Source organism: Syngnathus acus, chromosome 1 (assembly GCF_901709675.1).
Source record: "Syngnathus acus chromosome 1, fSynAcu1.2, whole genome shotgun sequence".
NCBI classification, from domain to species: Eukaryota; Metazoa; Chordata; class Actinopteri; order Syngnathiformes; family Syngnathidae; genus Syngnathus; species Syngnathus acus.
In genome coordinates, this window is record NC_051087.1 from 6,679,241 (window position 1) to 6,703,688 (window position 24,448).

A 24,448-nucleotide genomic window follows, 5' to 3' on the forward strand; every position below is an offset into this window, starting at 1 on the left:
ACATAAATAAGACCATAACATCAAAAGTTTATATCTACTGACTGGAATCAGCGTAGCCGAAAAAATATGGACATATTTAACACTGCTAATAGAGTTGCCAATTGCAAAATGATCCAGCGGCTGTTGTAACGGCTGACAGGCTTGCCAGGAGATGATGTTTGTTCAAACCTCCAAGCAATTTCTTTGGCTAAACAACACGAACTTAACTGAAAACACCAGTTTGTGTGCAAGCAAGTGCCTGCATTTCATTCGAGTCCAAGACCATTAAGGCCATCACTGTGACGTATCACCTGCTGTCGTCATGCTGCGTTTCATCAGCATGCTCAGCATATTAAAGTCTCGCTCTCTTTCTCTATCACTCTCTTGAACTACTTGACCTCCCTTGCGTCATCCTGAGAGGTGTTTAGAATGTTTTGGTCAAGCTATTTAGTAAAATGAGAGAAAGTATCAGGAAAAACACCGCAAAATACAACCATAATCCAAAATATTTGATAGAAGTTGTGTTGAATCTTATTTGATTGGTGTAACTAATAAAGTCTTGGATGGTTTACCACCTTGTGGAGTTTTTATCATCTTCACAAAGCTCACTCGCACCAAAATCCTATAAAGAGCTGAGTGTGTAAATGTTTGCTACTTTCTGACGAGGGGACTTTTTGGAAGAGATGCTATAACTGTGATTTAAAGTTTGTGTTTCATCGCTACACCACGTCAGTGTGTGCGTTTGTGTCATCTTGCTACCTGCTGTATTTCCTCCAAATGTGTCACTGCCAAATAAATTACATCTGCCATCTGCTTGGTGTTGTCTAGATGTGCTCTTTATTCTACTGAGATGTTTAAATCTCAGTGTAAATTCTGAGCTTGTTCTGACATCTGCAATGAATCAAGGAAACTTTTTGGGCAAACCAAAAGCGACGCAAAACAAAAAATAAAAATAACAGATGTGCTCTGCCATCACATGTGGTGCATTCAAGCTGCGGTTTGCAAACATGATGTCATTTCCTTTTTGCTTGTTTTGGCAAGTTTCACCAATGGGTTGCACAAGTAAGAGCGCATAATGAAAAAGTTGTCAAGCAGCAATCTTCTGCAAAACAAGCTTACGTTTGCTTTCTGCTTTTATTAGCCACCCATACAAATGACGTCTAAAAACATGTTAATTTGTTTTGCCACGAAATTATTCCTTGTATGGCTTTTGCCAGCAATACCAACCGCTAATTACCCATCCATTCTGTCAAATAACATCTTTCCTTTTCTTAACAGATATCTGGAATGAACAGTCATTCCAAACAGACCCGGACCTGCCGCCCGGATGGAAAAAGATCGCAGACATGGCGGGTAACTACTACTGGCACATTCCCACGGGTGCTACCCAGTGGGAGAAACCCGTCAGCCACCCCGCACCCTCTGGACAGACGGAGCTCCAGGCGGCAGTTGTCCACACAAGCTCCACGCCACGTAAACAGTCGCTAGGTTCACTCAGCCCCTCCCCAACTCCTGAGCAAGAGGTGAGAAACTGGGGACTGCAAACATATGCTAAGTTGTTTTAGACAATGCTTTTATTTAATTCTCCTTTGTGCTTGAAATAATCATAATAGCTGGTTTGAGGAAACAAATGAAGCTACTGCAAAGTAGGATAGAAAGATAAGCCTTTGAGAATTTTTAAATACAATGAGACAAATTAATGCCGTCGTGTTATAGCTTCTGAATGTGATTAGTCGACGTTGCATGCAGTGAATTGAAAGTAGTTCCCAATAGTCATCATTGTTCCCCAACATATAAGAGATTATGCATGCATGTATGCGTGATATTTTATTTTCATCAGCCGTATCATTAGGGACACCTGCACAATCGAAGCTTCAATGCAAGAACTCTATTAATTCTGCTTATATAAAGATGATGAGATTTTTTCTTGTAGTTTACTGCATTGCGTCTTACCGACAGCTGGGGCTTTTATTTTGGTTGCTGACAGTAGGCTCCCACATATTTGTGGTTTGCTTTTTACAGCTTTTACACCTTTTTTTTTTTTTTATTAATAATTTGGTGAGTGTTTTTAAGACTTCCCTGGAAAAATCCTTTGACATCTTACTACTCTCACCACTTTTTCTTGCCTGCGGTTTTCTATTTTGTATGTGTAGGCATGTCAGGCCGAGGTCTTCTTCAGGGGCTCCACCCGTTCTGGGAGCACCACCTCCGACAGCTCAGTGGAGCCTCTCCACGAACACATCCTGCCCACATGTGGATTTGTCAACAGCTGCTATTTTGTAAGGAACCTGCATGCACCTCTTTTCCTGTCCTTGATAGACACAGTCTGAACATGCGGTGAGAATTAGTCCTAATGACGTGATCTATAGTTTCCTGTATACCTGACAACAAGAAACAACCTAACAAGACAAGCGAGCTTCGAGAGCAAGGCAGGGAGAAAACGGTCGATAATCCCGTGGCGTAGTAGAATACAAGACGAGGGAGACAATCAATCAGTCAGTCGTGCGGAATGATGGATAGTCACAAAGAGGAAAGTAGATTGATAGAGAGCTGCTGCTGGTAGATAAAACATTGACTTAGATGGGATTGACTGATGTTGGCAGAGAGACGGGCCACAAGAACATCCATCTGGTGAAGGTGTCAATGTTTACTGCCTTGCATTTCAATGCACCATCATGTGCGCGCCACATTAAGCTGCTTCTTTTCACATTGTTAGCATACTAATGTACATTTCAAAAAGCAATTTGAAGGTTTTCACGCCCGAGCCATTGGCGCGGATGTTTGAATTAGTATGATTCCACATCTCTGCTCTGTATTTGATATGCTTGACTAGCACAGGATAGAAAATGACAACTTGTGGATTATTCATTTATTGACTTTTTTTTTCAATCGTCTTGAGCCACCCTAGTTATTCATCAGTAACGAGGACATGAGAAAAAACTAAATGAGTCGCGTATGTGTGTCACAACATGTTCAGTACTATTTTAATGACATTCTTCTTTTGGAATTTGGTCCAGATAGCGTATTGAATTTTATGCCATTTTTCTGTCCAGCCTCGTTCTACATCGCTACAGGGGATGTCAGATCAGGAGTGTACCCCCGAGCATCAAGAAGACAAAGACAAGGTGGGGAAACTGCTGAATTTCCCATCTTTCAATGAAACTCCTGCCGATTGTCATGTTTTTTTATATATATTACTAATTCCAAATGGAAAGGTGAATGTTCAATGGGAGCAAGGAACTTAAGTTTCTCCTCATTGTAACAAACACCAAGTGTGCAGTGAGCAAGTTAGTTAACAGCTTTGTTCTGTCTCTCTCTCTCTCTCTCCTGACTCCCCCTTTCAACCTTGACCCCCAACTATATGTGTACTTGTGTTCCAAACACCATTTGTAGAAACACACGTGGGGTGATTTTGGCGGAAAGATTGATAGTGAGGTGTGGAAGGCAAGTATCATGCATTCAATGAGCCTTATTGCCACCCCAAACTGAATGTGTGGATAAATGATGCTCGCCATTAACTGCCTGGACAGCATGTGCGGGCTAAAGCGCTAACATCAACCGGCCGAGCACAGCATTGTGTCATACGCTTGATGAGCAGAAGCGTCTCGTGGCTGCTTCAGCAACACACCGAACCAACGTGTGTCTTTCTTGTCTGTTCACTTAACCTTCCTGCTGCATAGACATGAATGTGTTGACACAGACTGTTTTCACATATTACGCAAACTGCCTTTACTTGATGCCTGAGCATGTCCTTGCACATATAAGCGCACCATTGCCATCACTCCATCCAACCAGAGCACTATGGATGCATGCTGGTATGTCGTGTTTAACCATTTGTCCTTTTAGCCCTTCTCCCACATGCACACACAAGATTTTTTGGCCAAGTATTCCACATACATTAAATTGCATTAAGATCAGCACACTGTAAATTAGGGGTGGAGCAGACAGACAATTTGACGCATTGACTTTAGCACTCTGAAGTGTCAGTTTGAGCTTGAAGTTGATTTGGACATTTTGCGTTTAACAAGTCTATATAAATGATTTGAGTAAAAATGAGACTGGGAGCCCAACAAAGGCAACCATCAACTATCCAACCCAACTAATGTTTTGCTCAATCTGTTGGAATTTATGGCGCTTTTTCATTGACACCAATACGACGAGTAAAAATGTGAGAAAAATTTGCTGAGTAAAAATGTCCAAGAACATACAGGCTTTTCTTTTGCTGCATAAGTGCCACCTACAGTTCATACCAAAAAAGAAAGTGGGGGTGAAGGCAGAATAGATTATGGCTATGTGTCCAAGTTTGACATTTATTAGCCTACCAGAACTTTTCTAATGAGGTTTGGGAACAGCCAGAGCGGTACGAAGTGGTGTGCCTTTATGATGACGGAAAGTACAAAAAGCAAAAAGTTTTTTTTTTCCCCCCAGCGCTTTAGTGCTTTGCTAACTTTTATACACTCGAGGGATAAATGGAACTAAGCATATGCAGTACATCGGTTTATTAGCGCTGAGCTCCTTCCTCTGGAAGGAGAGGAATAAAGATTAGCTGAATTAAAACAGAACATATGGCGTATGAATGAGAGGTAGCGATAAAGTAGGAAGAGTTGAGGTTACAGGGAGAAGAGAAAGTGAGGGCGGAGGACTTTGAATCAACTGTCCAGAGCAATGGTAGGTGTGGTGAGATGGCAAAAAAATGGACCGGACAGGTGGAGAAAAGAGTCTGGCGTATTATGTGAAAGCAAATCTTCTGCTTGGATGGCGGGGAAACTTTGAGTCAGTGGTGAGGCATTGGCACTGAAGCGAAGAACAGGAAAAACACAACATAAAAATCGTTGACTCAGGCTTTTACAATTCATGCACCTGAGGGTCAAGGATAATGACCTCAGCGCGCAATATTAGTGGTTCCATGTGTGAAGGGGGCTTTAAGGTCTTATGTGTGTTTTGCTTGTTTTCCTACATTCTGACGATATTGTTTATACACACCAGGACTTGCAAGCGGCCACGGTGAACCCTGACCCCAGTTTAAAGGAGTTTGAGGGTGCAACGCTTCGCTATGCATCATTAAAGTTAAGGTAAATTGACATTACTTTGTGCAACCTCCCTCACATAGTTTTAAATTATTTTCTTGTGACTCAATTACCTGATGCTCCAACTACATCTGGTTAGTTTCTCCTATCTGCTGTTTAATCACTGTTAAATAACTTCCGATGAAGCAGGAAATTTACTCTCCCAATCAGGAAATGGATGTCTGTTAGTGTAATGACTTCTCTGTTAAATTAGTGTTCAGTGGAGCGAATGGTCGCCACAGCAACACTACATCGTCACTATATTCCATATCTGCTTTTGACGTTTATTGCAGAAACCGTCCAGCAGTGGAAGAAGACGACTCCAGCAGTGGCAACAGTGACCCACAATCAAAGGTAAAGACTCAGAAATAGTTTGACTTGTCTGTGTTGGAGGCATTCGACACAAGTTCGATAGCACAACCTAGTGGTCAGGAAGTGCAGTGGCGCCACTTGCTTTCCTGTCTGCATTTCTTTGCTCTCTGAGAACGGAAAAATACTGACGTTATTATGACGTAGTCTGAGGCCGGTTTGAAATGTGATTAGTTGAACAAACAGACACATTGCTAATAATGTTCAGCACTACTGACTCTGAAGCCATGACAGCATATTTGGCCAAAGGTCAACACTACAAGTATGCATGCAGAATCTCTTCTGCGATTAAATCCATTATTTAATTTTTTTCTAGATAATGAGCTACACATTTGTGGTGGCATGACAGAGGAAAATCGACAAATGTCAGTTTGAGTTTAACTCGTTTTGATGTCCTGTCATCGTTTCAAACCAAACCGATTTGCCTTCCAAGGAAAAACACAAGCCTCACAGTGGTCTGTCTGGTCTGGTCAACAAATGAGGGCTTGAATGATGAACGTGTGCGTCCTTGGGCAGAGAACAAGTCAACACAGTGCGATTTGAAGGAGGTTACTCTATGAAGAGCACGATCAGGATTATAAATCGGGGTTATTTGCTCTCCTCTAATACTGGTCTGTGGATCATATGCTTATTGGAAAGACAACGAGCGCCTCCTGCTGGCTATGGTGCTGCACTGCCTCCCCTGCTTCAAATGCAGAGTCACTATGCAGTGACATTCAGACGTCATAAATTTAAAGGTGAATTTTTTTTTGTATGGCACTCATCCTGGAGCTCATTAGCATGTACAGGTATTATTAATATAGTCACATCCCAAGACTCATCCTACTGACTTGGGAGCCTTTTTGTTTTGCAAATATGAGCCTGTCTTTATAGCCTGTGTACCTGCAATGAGTGTTGGAGTTAAGAGTGAGCCAGACACTCAACAGGCCCACTCACCCAAACATCCCTGAATAGAAAATGTAGAGTGGACTATGTGTTCCATAAATAAAACACATTGCTCTACTTTACAATCTGGGTCAGCCAGTGCACACTTTGCTCAATCTTCATATGGTACATCTGTTGCGTTTGCGTTTTTATCTTGTACCTCTTCTGTCTCAAGAGATGCTTGCTCTTGTATGTTGACAGCTGTCGGGCACATTTTAAATGTTAATTGCTCCAGATAATCCAGAGAAGAATTGCAAGGCGGTCATCTCTATTGTTTGGGATCGTGACTATTTGTTGGATTGGGTTGGACAAGGTGACAGAGTCCTGTCTGAAAGGGCAATAAATATTTGATGGCGACGCGGCTCGCTCTGTTTGCTGTCTCCTATCTGTTTCAACCAAGATTAACATTTGTCTCTGTCTGATTACATTGTGAATTGACATCATTTGCGTCAGCGTTTGTTACAACTATCAAAGGGAATGCAAATATGAAAGGTTAGCGCATGCCACTATGTCCTATTTTAAAATAAACTTTTGAAATAAATTCACTCTGTCAGGTATGTCGACATGGTCGTTTTTCTCGCTGGATGATAATTACTATACATGCACTACTTTTGGAGTTTTATGATCTTAACATGTCTTGAAACTAACTAGTGGAATTGATGGCGTGGTAATTAAGTCCTCAAGTGAAAAATGTCTCTTAAGTCTCATTAGTGCACATGAATAAAACATTTTATCATTAAAAATGCAATATTTCCAATAAATTAATGTTTTTTTGACGATGAATAAAAGACCCTCACGGATTAATGAATTTACCCGTGACACGTGACTCCATTTACAGAAATGTGACCTTTTGTTTTAACATGATGTATGTACATTAAAGTCATCTTATTTCTCCTTGTTTGTGTGCATCTCAGTGTTTTGCAGTCCGCTCTCTGGGATGGGTGGAAATGGCCGAGGAGGACTTGGCCCCTGGCAAGAGCAGCGTGGCTGTAAACAACTGCATACGACAGCTGTCCTACTCTAAAAATGACATCCGAGACACAGTCGGCATCTGGGGCGAGGTGAGGGAGCTTGTCAAATGTTTTGTGGCACTTTTATATCCACATTGAGAGCCAGACAAATGAAGTGACGTAATGTAAAGAAGGTCTTCCTCCATCCAGGTCCTGTAGCTGCCACTGCTTGTGAACGCTTATACTGCATGCCTTATAAATGTGTGTGTTCATGTGTGTAGGGGAAGGACATGTACCTCTTGCTGGAGAATAATATGTTGAACCTGGTGGACCCGATGGACCGCAGTGTCCTTCACTCTCAGCCAATCGCCAGTATCCGCGTCTGGGGTGTGGGCCGCGATAATGGCAGGTAGGTTACCGTGGCAACGCAAGAGCAACCTATAGCAAACCCATGCTCTAATATTTCCTAATACCGTGTTTTCCTAGTGGTGTTCCTTTGTTGCATATCTTCTCAAGGTTTTAGTAGTTAACTAATAAAGCAAGGTCGGGAAATAATTGACATAGGGACTTGATGAAAATTCATTTCGTTATGACAAAGCGTTGTGTGAAAGGAAAGGCGGAATTACCGTTTTAATTATTTATCACAGAAAGACACCACAGACCAGCTGCCCTTCCTTCACTTTCACCTCTTTGTTCATTGCTGACAGAAGATAACCACTAGAGGGTGCTGTGTCCCACAGGACGACACTAACTGTATTTGACAATCTGCCAATTAATTCAGTAATAAAAAAGGGATATAGAAAACAAAGGACAATAACAGAGGGCAGCTTTGTGTAAAGCAAAGATTTGAGGGTATTTCGCAGGCCAAAGGTTCTGACCTCAGAATTGATTTGATTTATGTGGCCGACTTGTTAAACGATATCAAAATAGCACATTTCCTTTCTCTTTTTGCATTGATTTGTGGTTTTGAAAATACTGTACAATGGTTTCCATGAAAAAACTAATGTTTGTGAGCACCATAAATATTGTTATCCTACTAAAGGAAAGCAATGTATGAATTTGAATAATGTACCAAATCCCCAGAACCAAAGAAATGTAAAGTGATGTTTAAACACATAACAACTCTTAAAACAGTTCGCATTTAAAACAAAAGCAAACAATAACTCAAATAAAATACTATTAAATTCACATAAACTCATCAGGCCTACATTTCAGTACAAATTGTATTTTGCAATTAAAAAAAAAAAAGGGCTGACAAACTTTAACTTTTAATGTGTTTGTTTTGAACTACGATAAGAACATAATATTGTCTCTCACGGTTCCTGACCATTTTTAGAGAACTACTCCCTCACACGGGGAAAAAATCCAGTGCAGATGCTCAGATTGCGCAATAGCTCAAAAGATTTAATTCACAAATTTTGGCAGCCGGCCATTTTCCCCAATTTATAACTGATTAATTTGTGCATTGCCGTTACAGTAAAAAAGGCACTGGGGTTTTCATGCTGTCATGGCAACATTGCCACCACACTCACACGACTGCAGAGAACACACATACACACACATTCTAACACACACACACACAATTCAAAGGCGTGAGAGAAATCGACCTTGTGCTCCGTACGTTCTTAACCTTTATTTGTAGAATTCTTATTTGGAGAAGTGATAACATCTCAGTCAACTGCATCAGAGGGAGGAGGAAGAGGCGGCTCGGAAGGGAAAGATAGGGGAGGGGGTTGACTGAAGAAAGGGAGAGGGGGATGAGGCTGAAAGAGGGGGGGAGGTCTGCTTTACTACTCACTGGGTCTGCAGCATGCAGACACTCATAAGCAGAGCATCTCAAAGATTTCTTCCTAAAACAGGGGAACAAAACCACTGTGAGTATTCTTATCTACATTCTTGTTTTTTTATTTTATAAAATAGTAGTAGGGGCCAAAATGAGCAGACCAGATGGAGAGTTACTGTGCATGTAGGTCTTTTTGTTCTTAAAGGAACTTGTACTCAATGAGATCTGTTGCTATGAGAGATGCAAGCCATTACGGTTGTAAATATTTTATTTTCATTCAAAACAAAGTGTGTGTTCTCTGTATCAGCTGCCACTCCTCCCACGGACCACTAAACTCATTCTCGCAATAGAAATGACCCTTGACATTTTTAGGAGCATTGGCATGAGATGATGGGACTGTATTGGATATTAGACACCTGAGTGATTCAAGTGAACCTTGTCTTTGTCTATGTTCTCCTCTCCCGACTCAGCTCTTCTACATTTATATAAATGGGCTTGCATCAAAAGCTCCCTTTGGCACCATTCTTCCTTCTCACTGAACAACTTTATTCCAGAGGATTTTCATGTTTTGCTTGTAAATTTCTCCGATTGATTTTTCCTCTCATGACGTGTTTTCACAGGCTCGGATTTATTTGTTGTTCACTGGGTTTGCTTGTTCACAACTTTTTGGGAATTATTTTTTACAATGAGTTTCTAGGGTGCTACGACATATGGATAGTACATGTACAAATGCAGTAAAGGAAACATAAAAAAATGTGTTAAATTAAACAACCAAGTAAATACTTTGCTTGTTTGACTACTTTTAAAACCAAAAACCTCTGAGCAGTCCTCGCCCCAGCTTGACCCATGTTGTCATGGTAACAGAAGCCATACAATGCATTCGCCCCATAGCCAAGACGTTTCAACAAGTATTATTTATCAGATGTTATTCATTCTTTTTCATTTTTGTCTTTATGCGAGAAACCAGCTCAGTGGCCTAGTGGTAGAGTGTCCGCCCTGAGACTGGAAGGTTGTGGGTTCAAACCCCGGCCGGGTCATACCAAAGACTATAAAAATGGGACCCATTGCCTCCCTGCTTGGCACTCAGCATTAAGGGTTGGAATTGGGGGGTTAGATCACCAACTGATTCCCGAGCGCGGCACCGCTGCTGCTCACTGCTCCCCTCTCCCCCAGGGGATGGATTAAAATCACACGGGGATGGGTTAAATGCAGAGGACAAATTTCACCACACCCAGGTGTGTGTGTGTGACGATCATTGGGACTTTAATCTTTAATAACGGGCGACTTATTATTAAGACATTATCTTATAAAATAAAAGTATCCCCTATAAAAGTTTAAAAAGAAGTTTAAAAGATTTGAACTAAATGTGATCACGGTCAGAAGCTGCTATAAAGTTGCATGTGCTGATTCAAACTATTTTAAGATTCAAATGTTAACATCTGGACGCTTTTTGTCTGTCAGCTCTCATGATGATTAGTAATTTAAAAACTCTTTATCTTCTACTAACCTTTTGGCTTTCCCTCCCGGCTTCCGTGGATACAGAGAGAGGTAATCGCATTCCTCTTCTCTTCTTTTGCATCTCAATATCATCTTTGTCATTTCTTATTGTTTCATTTCCTCTGCGCCTCTTCAAAATGACTGTGTATGAAACAAACACATTGGAGACATCAAGGAAATGAGGGTGACCCCCTTGTGTCCTTTTCTGCCTACAAGCATGTTTTTGCAGTATGCACACAGACAGAGAGGAATGAAAAGATCACCCCCGAGGAGCCAGACTCTTTCTGCTTGTTAACGGGCAGATTTGTGTTTCCGCTGTCGTCAAACGAACTGAGAAAAAAAAAAAAAAAAGAAAACCTCCAAGGAGGTTATTGCAGTGTAGCCTTCTTGAGTAAATGTCTTGGCATGTTTGTGAATTTCATGCTGTTTTTTCTCAGTAGTGGTCCAATTCCTTGCTCGCTCCTTCCTGTTGCCTTATGATCATCTATTCCCTCTTTTCAGTTCTGCCGTCTTACTTTATTCATCTCGCTCACGTCATGCTGCGTTATCGATCTTTACCAGGGTGGTGTGTTTGTGTAATTTTCAGACCAATAACAGTCAATAAAATAGCAAAAGCATTACAACCTTTTTTTTTATCAACACTTAGGCCTACTATGCGGTTGTATTTTAATGTTTTGATGGTAATACTTGGTGTGGTGGCACTTTGTGTAAACAATTGCAAACTACTAACTTAGAAACTGGATTGTTACCCAAGCCCTCTCTTAGATCCTTTGACCTCAATAATCTTGATTAATTCAAAATCTTAGAAGGTCCTCCTAGTAGAATGGAAGCACTTAGAACTCAAGTGGAAGAAATTCATTTCATCATTCATTTTTGCCTCCTGTACGTGTGATATGTTTCTTGTTTGACTGGCGCTCACAAAATTACTGTACTATTTTCTTCGCAGGGATTTTGCATACGTGGCACGAGATAAAAATACAAGGATTCTAAAATGTCACGTGTTCCGCTGTGACACGCCCGCCAAAGCTATTGCCACCAGCCTCCATGAGATCTGCTCCCGGGTAAGACAAGGCATATCTTTTTTTATTCTCTTTAATTCTGTAGAATGCCAGCTAAACATATGTTTTTTTTGTATATATAATAAAGAGATTAAGAAAGTACTGCATTCGCCCTCCTCACCATTTCTTCACCACATCCCTCAACCACATTCAGATTATGACGGAGCGAAAGAATGCCAAAGCGATGGCAGGAGGCTCTCTCCATGACCGGATTCAGGCAGGACTCGATCTCCCTTTACAAGGTTGGCAACTCACCATTTAAAATGCAATTCAAACCAAGCAAATTATTCAAATACTATTTAATTATTTTTTTCTTTTGGGCAGAATTCCCCACACCAAAGACTGAGTTGGTTCAAAAGTTTCAGGTGCTCTACCTCGGAATGATGCCTGTTGCCAGACCCATAGGTAGGTCGTTATCCAACCCATAATAAATAACTGTATTAAAAAAATTAATAATGGGAAAATTTGGAGAACAGGACAAATATTAAGAGTCAGTTTGCATTTGTACTAAAAAAGTGACTTATGCTTCTCATCACAGGCATGGACATTCTAAATGGCGCAATAAGTAGTTTAGTTGGTTCTTCCAACAAAGAGGACTGGACTCCAGTGGCCCTCAACGTGGCCGATGCCACAGTCACCATCAGCAAAGACGAGGTCAGTTGCTCGTCTAATGAAAATTGAACAGCACCGCACATTAAAACAGCTTTATTCATTAAAAAAAATAACAGATTATGGATTTAAGCCGTAACACCCAAAGCTCATCTGCTCCAGTGGTCCGATTTATTAAGAGGTCACCTTTATTTATTTTTTTAAAACGTGACTATTGACAACATCTCACAACCAGGATGAAGAGGAAGTGCTGGTGGAGTGCCGTGTACGTTTCCTGTCATTCATGGGCGTGGGACACGACGTGCGTACATTCGCCTTCATCATGGACGCCGGAGGCCACCGCTTCGACTGTCATGTCTTCTGGTGCGAACCCAACGCCGGAAGTGTGTCTGAGGCTGTTCAGGCTGCTTGTATGGTAAGTTGTTGAAGATCCTCCGGGTATTGGGGAAATTGTGGCTCTCATGACAAAACGGGTTAATGGGTTCTTCCCTCAGCATACTACCCCAAGAAGTAATAAAATAGCTGTTCCGGAATTTTCCAAACAAACACATCAATGAAAAAACGATGTACTTTTTCCCCGGGTGCCAGGTTGGCATTTTACAGTGTACAATGTACCAATGCACAATGAGGCTGTTAAAGTCAAGTTGCAAATGTTCTCTTTTTCAATTTAATATCAGGTAAGATTAACAGTTTTGTGGCCACTTTTGTTAAAAGGAGCTGTTGCAATTGCATACTTCAGACATAGCCATGCCCCAATTTTGTGAGTTGGGTCTGAAAGGACAGGCTTTATGCCTCTCATGCACCAATTTGCTGCGTGAAAGTGGCTTATGCTGAAAATGGGAAGATAAAAAGTTATCTGCCTTGTAGGGCTTTTACTACATTCGATTTATAAAAAGAAAATGGAAGGGCTGCATTCGGGGTATTATGTGTGCACTCAAGTCAGGAGTGATGAATTACTTTAGATGCAAAGCACGAAAAAATGCAGCCGCCCTTGAAATAAGTTACAGACTTTGTTGATTTGTGATTAAGCGACATTAAAGACATTTGGAATCTCCCTCCATCCAAGTTTCAAGCATATTTGTTACAAAGTAAAAAAAATTATTTCTGAGAAGAAAATATAACATTCAGGGAGGAACTAAATTATCTATTGCACTCCCAGGACACTTGACATTATGTAGATAATGATGATGATTAGTAGTTTGGCTAGGGTGGCAGGGTGGGATGAAAGTACGTATATACTTTTTAAATTGGTTTACTAATTTAAAGACGTTGCATGAATAAAAAAAAGGAAAAAGTAGGTCAGGAAGGTAGTCATGCGAGAAAATGTGGGTCAGAAGAGGTCTTAAGGCAGAAAAGAGGTCAAAAAGAAAGGAGAAAAGGTCTAGCAAATAATGGACGCGAGGGATGTTTCAGCGAAAGTAATAAGGATGCAAAAATAAAAAGCAAAACCAAAGAAGAAAGGCAGGAAAAGAACCTGGGGAAAAAAATTAAATGGACATCCCCCTCCCCCCCACCTCCTGACATTTAACTGTGTGTATATATTTACAGTTTTTTTTATGTGCTCGAGGTTACAAACATCTGACCCTAAAATATATGACTTCCATGCACACTGAGATATTACACACTCAGAACAGGCACACACACTTGCGCACTCACACTGGTCAACTAATCCACAATGACACGAGTCATCAGTCAGTCGTATTGATCAGCTTCCCCTTTAACACACAAATACACACTCGCTGGGCTGCGCTCTGCTGTCATATACACTCCGTTTGATTGACCCCTCCCCTTCCTCTCAGCTGCGGTATCAGAAGTGCTTGGTGGCACGGCCGCTTTCCCAGAAGGCCTGCGGCTCGTCACCGCCGGGCGACTCTGTGTCCCGCCGGGTCTCGACCAGCGTCAAGCGTGGCGTCCTCTCCCTCATCGACACCCTCAAACAGAAGCGACCCGTCACAGAGTTACCGCAGTGACCGGGAAAGCACCGAGCGCTACCGACTTCCCCCGGCCTTACCCTGCACCCGGTCACCATGGTAACTAACTACCCGCATCGCTGCAGAAAGTACCATGGATTCCTGTAACCATGGTAACACAGCCCCTCCGGAGTTTGGTCCTGTTTCACCCCCCCCCCCCCCCCCCCCCCCAAAAGCAAACCCCAAGACTCAATCATGCTCATCAGTGTGAGCGTATTTTCAATGTGAGACGGCAAATTGTGAACAGTGTACATAGAAGCGCCTCGCATCCCCCTCAGGACGGGGCAAGAAAGACGCCGCGGCGTCGATTAGCTGTCGTTATTGCACGTGCTGCAGCATGACCTCGCACACTCGGCCAAGCTTGTTTCCACCCACCTCGTCAGCGTTTGATGGCGCATCACCGATAGACATCAGTTCCACATAGACATCATCTCGAGCACTGAATTATACGTCACCGCCCATTTGGGTGTGGAAAGAGTTGGAGAGATGCAGTTATAGTCTGTCATGCTAAATAAAATGGCAGATTAATTGATGGGATAATCGATTCTAAAAATATTTGATAGTAGTCTGTCTGCCTCATCCAATATGGCAAAAGCAAAGATTTTTCGTAGAAACGAGTCAACCTGCTACAGGCGCTGTCTATGTACTTATGTCTATGGTCTCCCCCTTGCTCTCACACCTAACAGGCCGAAGACTGTAAAAATGCGCTGGTTAAGGAAGTATGACCATGATGGCTCCAATGAACGAGGATGTGAATTAAAAAAAAAAAAAAAAAACATGCCTTCCTCGACATGATCCCGCATGAAACTTCCTTTCCTAAACAAATATTACACTAGAGGCAATACCAGTACACCACTGCTGCTTTTACATACTGAAGGAGTCCGAAAAGACAGATCGGCCAAACGGTCAAAAAACAAAACAAAAAAAACGAGCGGTGACTTGTCACCCGAATCGTCCCCTCACATACTCGCCACTCGGATGATGACGGATGATAGCCATAATGGTGGAGGACGCACGAGACTGAGTGGGGTGACAGAGAGACTGCTGCTTTTGCACCCGGCAAACGTGGGCTTGCTACTGCTGCTGGAAGACGTGCTGCTCAGTGTCAGGACCCCAGCAATGTGCTTTTATACTTGTTGCTGTCATTTTATTCATATTGTGAGAAGGAAAAAGAAAAAAGCAAATCCCACTTTTTTTTTTTTAAGTGTTTTGACTTAGGCCATGCAACACATGCTATGAGAAATGAGCACATTCTTCCCATTGCCATTTTTTTTGTCTGATTGAAATGTGAAATGTATGTACATAGTCTCCATGTAAGGTAACATTTGCCGTTTATTGTTGTCATAAGCTATTCCTTTCATTTTGAATGCCTTATTTTATTTTATTGATTGCCTTTTATTTCTTTTTTTTATTTTTAAGAACTCACCAAATGGCCAAAGTGTAAAATATAACTTGTAGATAAGAAAATGAGGAAAGCAAATAATGACTTTTTGGTCACAGTTGTCAATTAAGTTGACGCCTGATAAGCGATTATCTATGCATTCTTTTCATGGCAAGATTCATTACAAGGCCTTGCATGCCCCAGGACGACCGAGAGAAGATGTATGTACTGAATAGAAATATTTTTATTTTATTTATTCTATTTTATAAAGGTATATACTGATTTTATTCATGGAGGCTGGTGAAGTCTCACTTTGACTTATTGTTTCAGTGCTCGCAACGCTCCAACAGGCTCCGCTTTGCAGTAAGGAAAAAAAAAAGTGCAACTATTAACCAAGAGCTGGAAGTTCTCTGCTGGGGGAGGAGGAGGCTGCAGAGAACTCCCAGTGTCTCAAACAATAACAACAACACACACTCCATTTCCTGCCAATGGATGTGTAGGCTCCTGTTTGCTGCTCACCGATTTGTACACATTATCAATGTAACCAATGGTGAGAATAAACAGCATCTTAAAATGGACTCATCTGTCTGCATCTGATCTGCAACTTGACTGGTTATTTGCTCTCTGACCATGCTTGGAACACAAAACCTTGATCTAAAATCATCTTTCCTTGGTGAAATGAATGAAAATGTCAACAATTAGTTCCCAGCCCCACATTGTGCTCCTCTTGGTATGCTCGTCTTGGCCACCAGGGGACAGTATAATACATGTGTATGAAAAGTTGTATTGGTTGTTTGGAGGATAAAGAATGTATGCCAGCGGGTGTTATATTGTCTGTCTACATATGTGGCTGATTTTGTATTACTGCTAAATTATTTTACCACTAGAGTGAAAAGGCTAACTACAATGTCACCTGCAATGACACGTCCACTCTAAAGCATTTAATGGCAGCAAGCAACGGTCAGAGAGCTCTGGTGACAATGTGCATGATTATGATAGTGAGAAATTACAATATGAGCAGTATTCATGTTTTCTTTTCAAATCCTGTTTCAACGTGACTGGCAAAATACATTTGTTGACATTTTAAATGATTTATTTTTGTTCATAATTACATAATTATTATGAGATGAAGTTAAAACTTGACGATGACGATGTAGACCTCTGAACATGCTGGGATGTGGAGGCTGAAGTCTGCTTGAGGTACGTGTCGCTCTCGCTGTTCATAGAGCTGCAGGTGAACGAAAGGACCAAATCTGACATGATGGCCTCTTCAGTGGCCATTTCCTCCATGTAGCTCCTCACTGAGCATCCTTCTTTACTCGTAGTTGCCGGTCTCGCATTTGCCTTGTTGGAGTGCGGCCTGTTAGGAGAGGAATCTTTTTTAGCAGAGGCTACGGATGACTCCAGCTTGGCTGCTGCATCAAACACGTGGTTGAAAGGTTTAGTGGAGGATATCAGCTTGAGTGTCAGCCGAGGGATCTTTCTTGCTTTGCTCTTCACTATACGCTTCTTGTGATGTGTCTGTGTTGGTACTTTCTTCTTCCTCTTCTTGTGGCCAGTTGAATGTTGCTCGGAGATCACCTTGGCGTGTTTGGACTTGATCTTAGGTTTACGTCTTTTCCTCAGCACTTTCCTCTTGCGTCCGGCTTTTCCATCCTCGTCCCCCTCGAGCTCTACTTCAGCTTTGTCCTTTTCCTGGTCTGAATGTCCCGCAGGATTCTTCTTGTTCTCCTTCTTTGTCTTTGGTTCTCCAGGGAAAATTCCATCCAGGAGACCTTTGGCCACTGCCCTCGCCAGCACTTCCTGGACCGTTTCGACCTTAGTTGGATCTGCCTGGAAAGCCATTGCTTCAACTCAGGTCTGTTCTACTTGTCTTTTTCACACACGTATCACAGTCTACCTGGCGAGACAAACGGGCCACGAAGCAGCCGTTGGTGACCGGAGAGGGTTCCAACTTGAAGAACTTGCAGGCTGCTGTGTCTCCAGACAGAGTGTCTTCAGGGAAAATAGGTCCATTCACCCTGAGGAAGCAACAGCAGTCACGACAGGTAAAAATACATTGGAATATATGGAACATGCTTTAAATGTATATATGAAAAGTAAGTGTCACTTTAGACTGCAAATAAGTTACGTCAAGCAAAAAAACGGAAAAATTCAACAGTTCCCTCATCTCAAGCACATTTTTCTTCTGGCTTAGAGAAAATCCATTATTAAGGTGACCGCCCCATCACTTTCAGTTTAAATGTGTGCCCAAAGGTTTTGTATTGAAGGCAAAATGCATCGTGAGTGACAGAATCCAACTAGCCGTGAAATCACAATTACGCCGCTTGAAGCGAAATGTGAGGAAGCCAAAGGCAGAAGAACTTCCCTGTAGATGGTCGCACACACTTGGCATGGAAGGAGGGACAACATATCTGCATTTTTCTACTTATTATTGTATTTTATTTTATTATTAGAAATGCTAAAAAGAACTAGCCATTGAACCACAAATTAGTGACAGAGCCACATGACTGTGCGTTTACCTGAATGGCCGCAGTCTGGAGGGAGTGTGTGTTTTTTCCAACACTCTATTCACAAGCTGCTCATTTTCCTCGACATACACTGAACGTGTGCAGTAGAGCACGGTCTGAACCTGTGGGACTTGGAAAGAACGATGACAAGGATAAACTATTAGGAAATAGAACTACGGCATACCATTTACTCAATGGGGTTTGTTCCATTTGACATAGTTGAGGTGTGTTGTGCAAATGTTGCGTTCAGATTCTTAAGAAGGAAGGCATATTTCTATTTATATAAATGAAAAGGCATGAATGTATTCATGCTTGGAGAGAGAATATCATTCTTTTATTTTATCATATTATTATTGTTACTGTTATTATTATTTATTATTATGACACAGGGGGGAAAGTATGAAAAATGTAACCACTGAGTATAGATTTAGGCTTGATGGTTCAAGTGACACAATTCTAATTTTGGCCAAGGCAGAATAAAAATAAGATTGCATTGAATAGAACATCCCTGGATCGGAATCAGGGTTCAAACAAATGTGGATACAAATCTGATGTGTCGATTGTGTGCCAATGGCACAGCAGCACATATCAGATATGCCCCCCACAACACCAGATGGAATACACACCTGACATATTTTGAGAAAACCTACTCATGAGAGGATTTAAGGCATATAGCACTGCAAGCTTGGCTGATTGTTCTAGTCATTGCATCTCATCCATCTTGATTTGTGTGTGCGTGTGTGGGGTGGGGGTTACAGGTTAGAGCGCGGGCCAGTAGTCTTGCTTGCTGAGTTGTAAGTTTGCTTATGTTGCTCTGGGACACTAAACCACGAGACAAGTCCTGCAGCAGATTCCAGTCTGTCAAGAAAACAGAAATGTCTATCTAAGCATTTATCCATAGCCTTCTCATTGAGGATAATTGCACACCTCCATGTTCACGGTGGATGATGTCCACAGGATCACTGAGGGCAGACGACGAGCATTGAGGAAATACCACGATGACCTTTAAACGCTCAATCCCACAGTCCCACTCATCCAGACTGAAGAATGCTTCAGAGAGGACGCGCACATCTGCAGGGTTTGAGCTTCACATCAAGATCTATTTTATATTTACTTACACGTTCTACCTCATTTATTGCTCACTTTTCACGTCCATGTGTTTCAGTAGCTCGTGGATGTCCTCAAGTTGTGATGCGGTGTGATCACCACCACACACCAGCACGCCGACTGACATGGTGGTCGCCACGATGGCCATGTGGGCCACAGTCAAGGCTGAGAAGGAACCCGCCACCAGGACGTCGGTGCCGTTGAATAAGAGGGGGCATAATGCGCTCACTACCAAGCTTGTGCTCCTGTCCTGCACAGAGGCACACAACAGCGCGGTGAGTCGTGAATACAAACTCACACTATGGCCAAGTGTCTTTTTTTGTTCCGAAATATTTTTATCTGCATTTCTCATCTAATTTCAAGTTCACCAGGAGAAACTATCAAAAAAATGCTACTAATGATAAATCCCGTCATTATACCTCAACTTCAAAATCACATCAGTTACAGTATTTTTGTCATACACACTCGTATAGTGGCAAAAAGGGAAAAAACAGGACATCAACAAACGTCATCCAAACTACTCGTCAGGGTCGTGGGTCAAAATCTTAGACTCAACAGCACTGCAAACTAAAAAGAGTCATCATTTTGCCTCTTCCTCCTTCTTGAAAAAAGGGCTGACAATCGTAAATGTTTAACCTGTTCAATATTTTTGCTCACATTGTTTGTGTTCAACAGCAAGTTGAGCCAAATACATCTCTGACATACAAAAGAAAAAAAAAATGCTCTTTGGGGTCTCCATTAAATGCTAGCTTAGATTTACTAATAGTCCAGCACACACACGTCACTACCTGTATGTTAAGTTTGTGTGTCGCAGTGAGGTGGTTGAGCTGCTGGGAGCCGAGTAACCTTCGGGGAAGGATGAATGTGTTGACACAGAGGGGGTCTCGACTGAATGCAGTTTCACCGACTTCAGCCACATGGTCCACCTCGGACATCCCGCAAAGTTGCAACTCCTCACATACGTTTTCCACGCTGTTAACCATCAAAAGTGATTATTAGGGTGGACAGTAATTTCTTTACGGTTCCACTTGATGTGTGGATCTGACATTGAAGTCAAGTCGGACCTGCTTTTGAGAGTGTTGACCCATGCATAAAGAGGAAGACGTCTGGCTTGTTGTTGTTTGCTCCTCACGGGCTCCGACAAAATACAAGAAATACTCCGCAGGCTGTGTTTGACCCTGCAGCGTGCCAGAGAGGCTGCCAGCTTGGTTTTACACCTGACACGCAAGCGTGCATGCGTGAGACACATTTTGGATTGTCAGATGTAAATGCGTCATCGCATACGCACTTGTGTAGCCTGCTTTCAAGATCTCTCACTTCCTGCTGAGGCTCGTCCCCTTCCTTTGTCAAACGCAAACGTGGCATAAAGCTCCGATCGCGGAAGTCACACAGCATCACCATTGCTAGTGGCAGGAGGCCGCGAGGCTGAAAAGAAGATCAAGCAATTGTAATTGTTGAACAACTTACGATTGTTGACCCAGACCATTTCTCAGGGTAAACAAACAAAAAAAATAATCTATTGTGAAGTCTTAGTTTTGGATAAAACTCTTGCATTTAATTCCAATGGATTGCAATGATGTGCACTGTTTAACGAATACATCCACACAAGTGATTCTGTGAGGAGTCGCCATTATTATATTTTTTCTTCAACTTTTACCTCCCTGGTGTGCTCGATTGTCACTTTTACAGCAGCAGACTTTAAACCCGTCAGCTTGTTAGTTGCATTTCACTCACCCTCCTCAATGCAGTCGTTTGCTTTCTCGTACACACTCTCGTTGTCTACGGATGTGTCCTCAGACATGTTTTATTGTGTCATTTACAGATTCCCAGTTGCCTTCGTTACCAATCCATCATTTGACAACTGTAACTGGGTCGGCGATATACACAGATGTGAATACAAATGGCCTTTTAAGTCCATCCTTCTTTCCCCCCATTTTCTGCTATGGTGGAGAACGACGACGCACGGCTATCTTACGAGGCAGTTTAATGGTCAGTGAGAGTGTCGTTAAAATTGTGTTTGGACTTTTTGTCATACAATATGGGACTCACAATATTCTGCGCCATGTGGAAGTGGCTGTCCATTAGCATCTCCTCCAGTAACTCTTGGTCTGGTAGCAAAAAACATGTTTATTGAAGAACATACACTCACTGGCTACATTAGGTACAAGCGCTCAATACAAGAGCTGAATCAAAATCAGATTAATTGATTTTAAATTAATGGTGGTTACTTTTCCAATGGTGTACATCTGCACTGTATCATATTGAGATATGTTTTCATTATTTTGAGTTACTATTATTATGGCTGTTTGTTTTTTGTTTTTTTATAAACATTACAAATCTGTTAATGATATATTAACCGTTTTTTTTTTGCAATGCTAGTTTGATAGGACAAACCTTAACATAATGGGAGTCTTATTGTTAGGGCATTTTTAACGGATTTTTGTAAGAATTATGACAATATCTAAATACAACCAAAATGTAATTCTACTCATCTGGATTTCAAAATGACACCAACGTGGCATGTTCTCTTCAGACTTGATGCTTCAATATTCGATTTGCTTATAAAAGAAACTTATAAAAACTTATATATAGGAAATGATCCTAATTTGATGTACATTTGAGAGTGCTGAAGGCTAGCTGGAAGGCCAGATGCTCAATTCTCTTGTCTCCGCCTCCCGGCAGAGACAGCGTGTCCGTCTTCTTCTCATAACTCAGAAACTGATGCCTGAGCGGCTTCTCCGTACGTAGATATTGGAAGATGGCCGCCGCCTGCAGGAAAGCTTGATCTGATGGAGGAAGGATGTCAGAGAGGGTGATAGCTAGGGAGAATAAAGACAAGGATGAAGGGGCAGAATAAAAGAAGAGGGATGTGATGACAATGCATGGTAAAGCATCATTTTCTTGTGTGAGCCGGAGTTTAGCCTAGAGACGACTTTGGGTGGGAAAATAAATAAATACATATATAAATAAATAATGGTTCACTTCTGAATTGCACAACCATGCATTTATTAAGACCATCACACTTCTCTTTTTGCCTATTCACAAAATATTATACATCAATTGTCATCGATCATACGTAGATTTTATCTATAGTTGGAGATGAATAATGAATTATCCTCAGCTCGATCTCACCAAGTGGACGAGAGGCAAGTGCCTCCTTGGCCTCCATTAGCTTTTGACACGAGTTGACTATTCCTCTAGTTTGACATCCTTAGTGGAGCTATGCAGAGTGGACAAAGATAGAATGTGGAAGGTGACTGAGATGTAAGACACTTCACTTTTACTAACCGTGACCTTATTGAGCCACGTGAGCAATTACGACTACTGTTTGTTAAGTGAGCGAAACCCAAGGACTCGGATTATTGTGGTTTAAATAATCCACCTTTAGTTGTTTGTGAGTGTGAGACTCAGTCTGCAGGCTGCTGAGGGTAATTGGGCTCTTGCTGTTGCAATTAAACACCCTCTTGGATTCCTGTGGCATTAATTAGTAATGGTCAGCACAGCAGTACACGTCTTTGTGACCTGCCTCACTCATGACATACACACACGCACACACAGTATTGATGACATGACTTGACAATGAGGATTAAATTCCAAAATCCACTCACTTCTGATTAAAGTGGATTAATATTAATGCAGAGAAACATTGTGGGTCTAATCGGCTTTTACAGCCTTCAAGAATGGTTGGAATGGACCAAATGTGCAAAAATGAAAATGCATGAATATTAAAGATTTTTTTTTTGTTTTGAGCACAGCCAATGCTGCAGGAGAAGCTTTGGTTCTGGAAGAAGAGGCTACAGGAGATTAGTGTAATCTGCATAAGTGATGATGAGCTATTTAAAATTCTATAGCAGATTTTTACCTTTGTCATCCACCGTCCTCTCGGCAGAGCAGCACGTTTCCTCCATTCAGCTTTTCTCTATAGAGCTAGAGACCATTGAGAGTTGTCACAAACTAACTTGTCTGCCTAAAAGTAGTCCTTCGCCGCACTGTCCTGTTTAATAACCTTCCTTTCCTCTGCTGTGCATGATCAAGTGCTGGAACGTGGTCGCTCGAGTTTATAATGCCATGGCAACAATATGATAATGAGCCGAAGAACTACCATTTCAGATAGAGAGAACACAATACATGATATTATTTATTTTATTTTTTATCAGGTAGATCTTGGATATTTTAATTTGTAAACACATTACTTACTCTTAATTTTTTAACACATTAAAAGAGAACATAATGATGACAAATCTGACTGATCTGTCTTGCTGTGAAACATGCATGTCTGCATTTTTGGTTTGAAAAAATACAACACTGTGTCACATTACTACAAAATCTAATGAAATTGCATACAAAACCTATATTTTTATATTAAAATGCATTTAGAAACTATAAAGGCACTGTTCAAATTGTGTGTTGCAGTTGGAAATTGTGTAGAACGGAACTGTACTGCTTATGGAAAATTTTGTTTACCCTAATTTTGCTGCAGTCAGAGATGCTTATTAGACCACACCGTGTCATGCAGGAGATTTCTAATAGATGTACGCCAACAATTTAAAAAAAATAATATAAGAATGTCTCTGTGTTGATTATAGTACGCGAAAAATATGATCTTAAAAGTTGTTGTTTTTTTGGCTCCTGTTGAAACTTCCCACTCAAGGTCTCAAATAAGAGCGATTCTGCCACCTGGTGTCCGCAGCTCCAAAGCACACTATCCAAAATTCCAAGGAGGCTAACAAAAAGTATACACCGTATAAACGGAAAGGAACTTAACTCAGTTTGCTCACAAATTCACCGTTTTTAAATTTTGGCTTGTTTAGTTGAACACAAGGAGTAAATGATTATACACACCTTCTTCCTTGTAGTGAAAAAACATTAACTTCTCTTCATCACTTTTCATTGCTGGCATAGATAAATTACAATTATTCACAATTAAAAATTATTCTATTAAAGATTATAATTACCAGATGTGTAGTAAACAATCTTTCATGGCACTGGCACTGGTTGGTTATTTTCACACCCTACAAAACCCTTCATTTTGTATCATGGATTAATTTTCATGTTTCATAACAATGACGTTTTCCATTTAATTTATTGCAGTGTTTACAATCTCCTTCAGTACAAAGGTTAGGCTGAATGAGGCAACAACATCATGGTGATCCCGTGGTTTTATTTCCTTCTTAGATATAAAAAGTCCACACACCCCTCAAATGCCTTGTCTCTGTGAAATAACATAATAGAGCAAGATAAATGA

The 24,448-nt window shown here is 41.3% G+C and overlaps 2 protein-coding genes across 6 annotated transcripts in view; one reads left to right on the top strand and one right to left on the bottom strand.

Annotated features, from left to right (window-relative positions):
- The window catches only part of apbb2b (amyloid beta (A4) precursor protein-binding, family B, member 2b), a 34,976-nt gene extending 18,812 nt beyond the window's left edge, over positions 1–16,164 (top strand). For 2 of the 5 annotated variants that reach the window (XM_037250732.1, XM_037250759.1), the window contains 15 exons: positions 1,258–1,502; positions 2,133–2,258; positions 3,033–3,104; positions 3,373–3,423; positions 4,966–5,051; positions 5,339–5,399; positions 7,253–7,399; positions 7,570–7,697; positions 10,614–10,619; positions 11,515–11,629; positions 11,781–11,868; positions 11,951–12,031; positions 12,165–12,280; positions 12,471–12,650; positions 14,035–16,164. In XM_037250732.1, coding sequence (XP_037106627.1) covers positions 1,258–1,502; positions 2,133–2,258; positions 3,033–3,104; positions 3,373–3,423; positions 4,966–5,051; positions 5,339–5,399; positions 7,253–7,399; positions 7,570–7,697; positions 10,614–10,619; positions 11,515–11,629; positions 11,781–11,868; positions 11,951–12,031; positions 12,165–12,280; positions 12,471–12,650; positions 14,035–14,205 — 1,673 coding nt within the window. In that variant the 3' untranslated portion in view covers positions 14,206–16,164. Of the gene's footprint in view, positions 1–1,257; positions 1,503–2,132; positions 2,259–3,032; positions 3,105–3,372; positions 3,424–4,965; positions 5,052–5,338; positions 5,400–7,252; positions 7,400–7,569; positions 7,698–9,091; positions 9,163–10,613; positions 10,620–11,514; positions 11,630–11,780; positions 11,869–11,950; positions 12,032–12,164; positions 12,281–12,470; positions 12,651–14,034 lie in introns of those variants that run through there. The other 3 variants (XM_037250741.1, XM_037250750.1, XM_037250767.1) reach the window with 3 other exon arrangements.
- A 541-nt stretch (positions 16,165–16,705) lies between these two features.
- On the bottom strand, positions 16,706–23,395 carry LOC119127815 (putative methyltransferase NSUN7). Its single transcript, XM_037259979.1, has 12 exons — positions 23,066–23,395; positions 21,819–22,022; positions 21,253–21,311; positions 20,492–20,628; positions 20,268–20,420; positions 19,992–20,175; positions 19,240–19,453; positions 19,024–19,167; positions 18,853–18,954; positions 18,109–18,226; positions 17,487–17,607; positions 16,706–17,419 (listed from the first exon to the last, which is right to left on the bottom strand). Exons 1-12 carry the CDS (start codon positions 23,109–23,111, stop codon positions 16,706–16,708), a joined length of 2,196 nt encoding a protein of 731 aa, XP_037115874.1. The 5' UTR covers positions 23,112–23,395.
- Between the last annotated feature and the right edge of the window lie 1,053 nt (positions 23,396–24,448).

What these genes read in the sequence shown, in the direction of transcription:
- LOC119127815 (XM_037259979.1), bottom strand. Translation starts at nt 23,111, where the DNA reads ATGGAGGAAACGTGCTGCTCTGCCGAGAGGACGGTGGATGACAAAG. An exon ending in CTTGAAAGCAGGCTACACAA is followed by an intron (nt 20,421 to 20,491) that starts GTGCGTATGCGA and finishes CTTGCGTGTCAG; the next exon opens with GTGTAAAACCAAGCTGGCAG. An exon ending in TCCAGACTGCGGCCATTCAG is followed by an intron (nt 17,608 to 18,108) that starts GTAAACGCACAG and finishes TTGCTTCCTCAG; the next exon opens with GGTGAATGGACCTATTTTCC.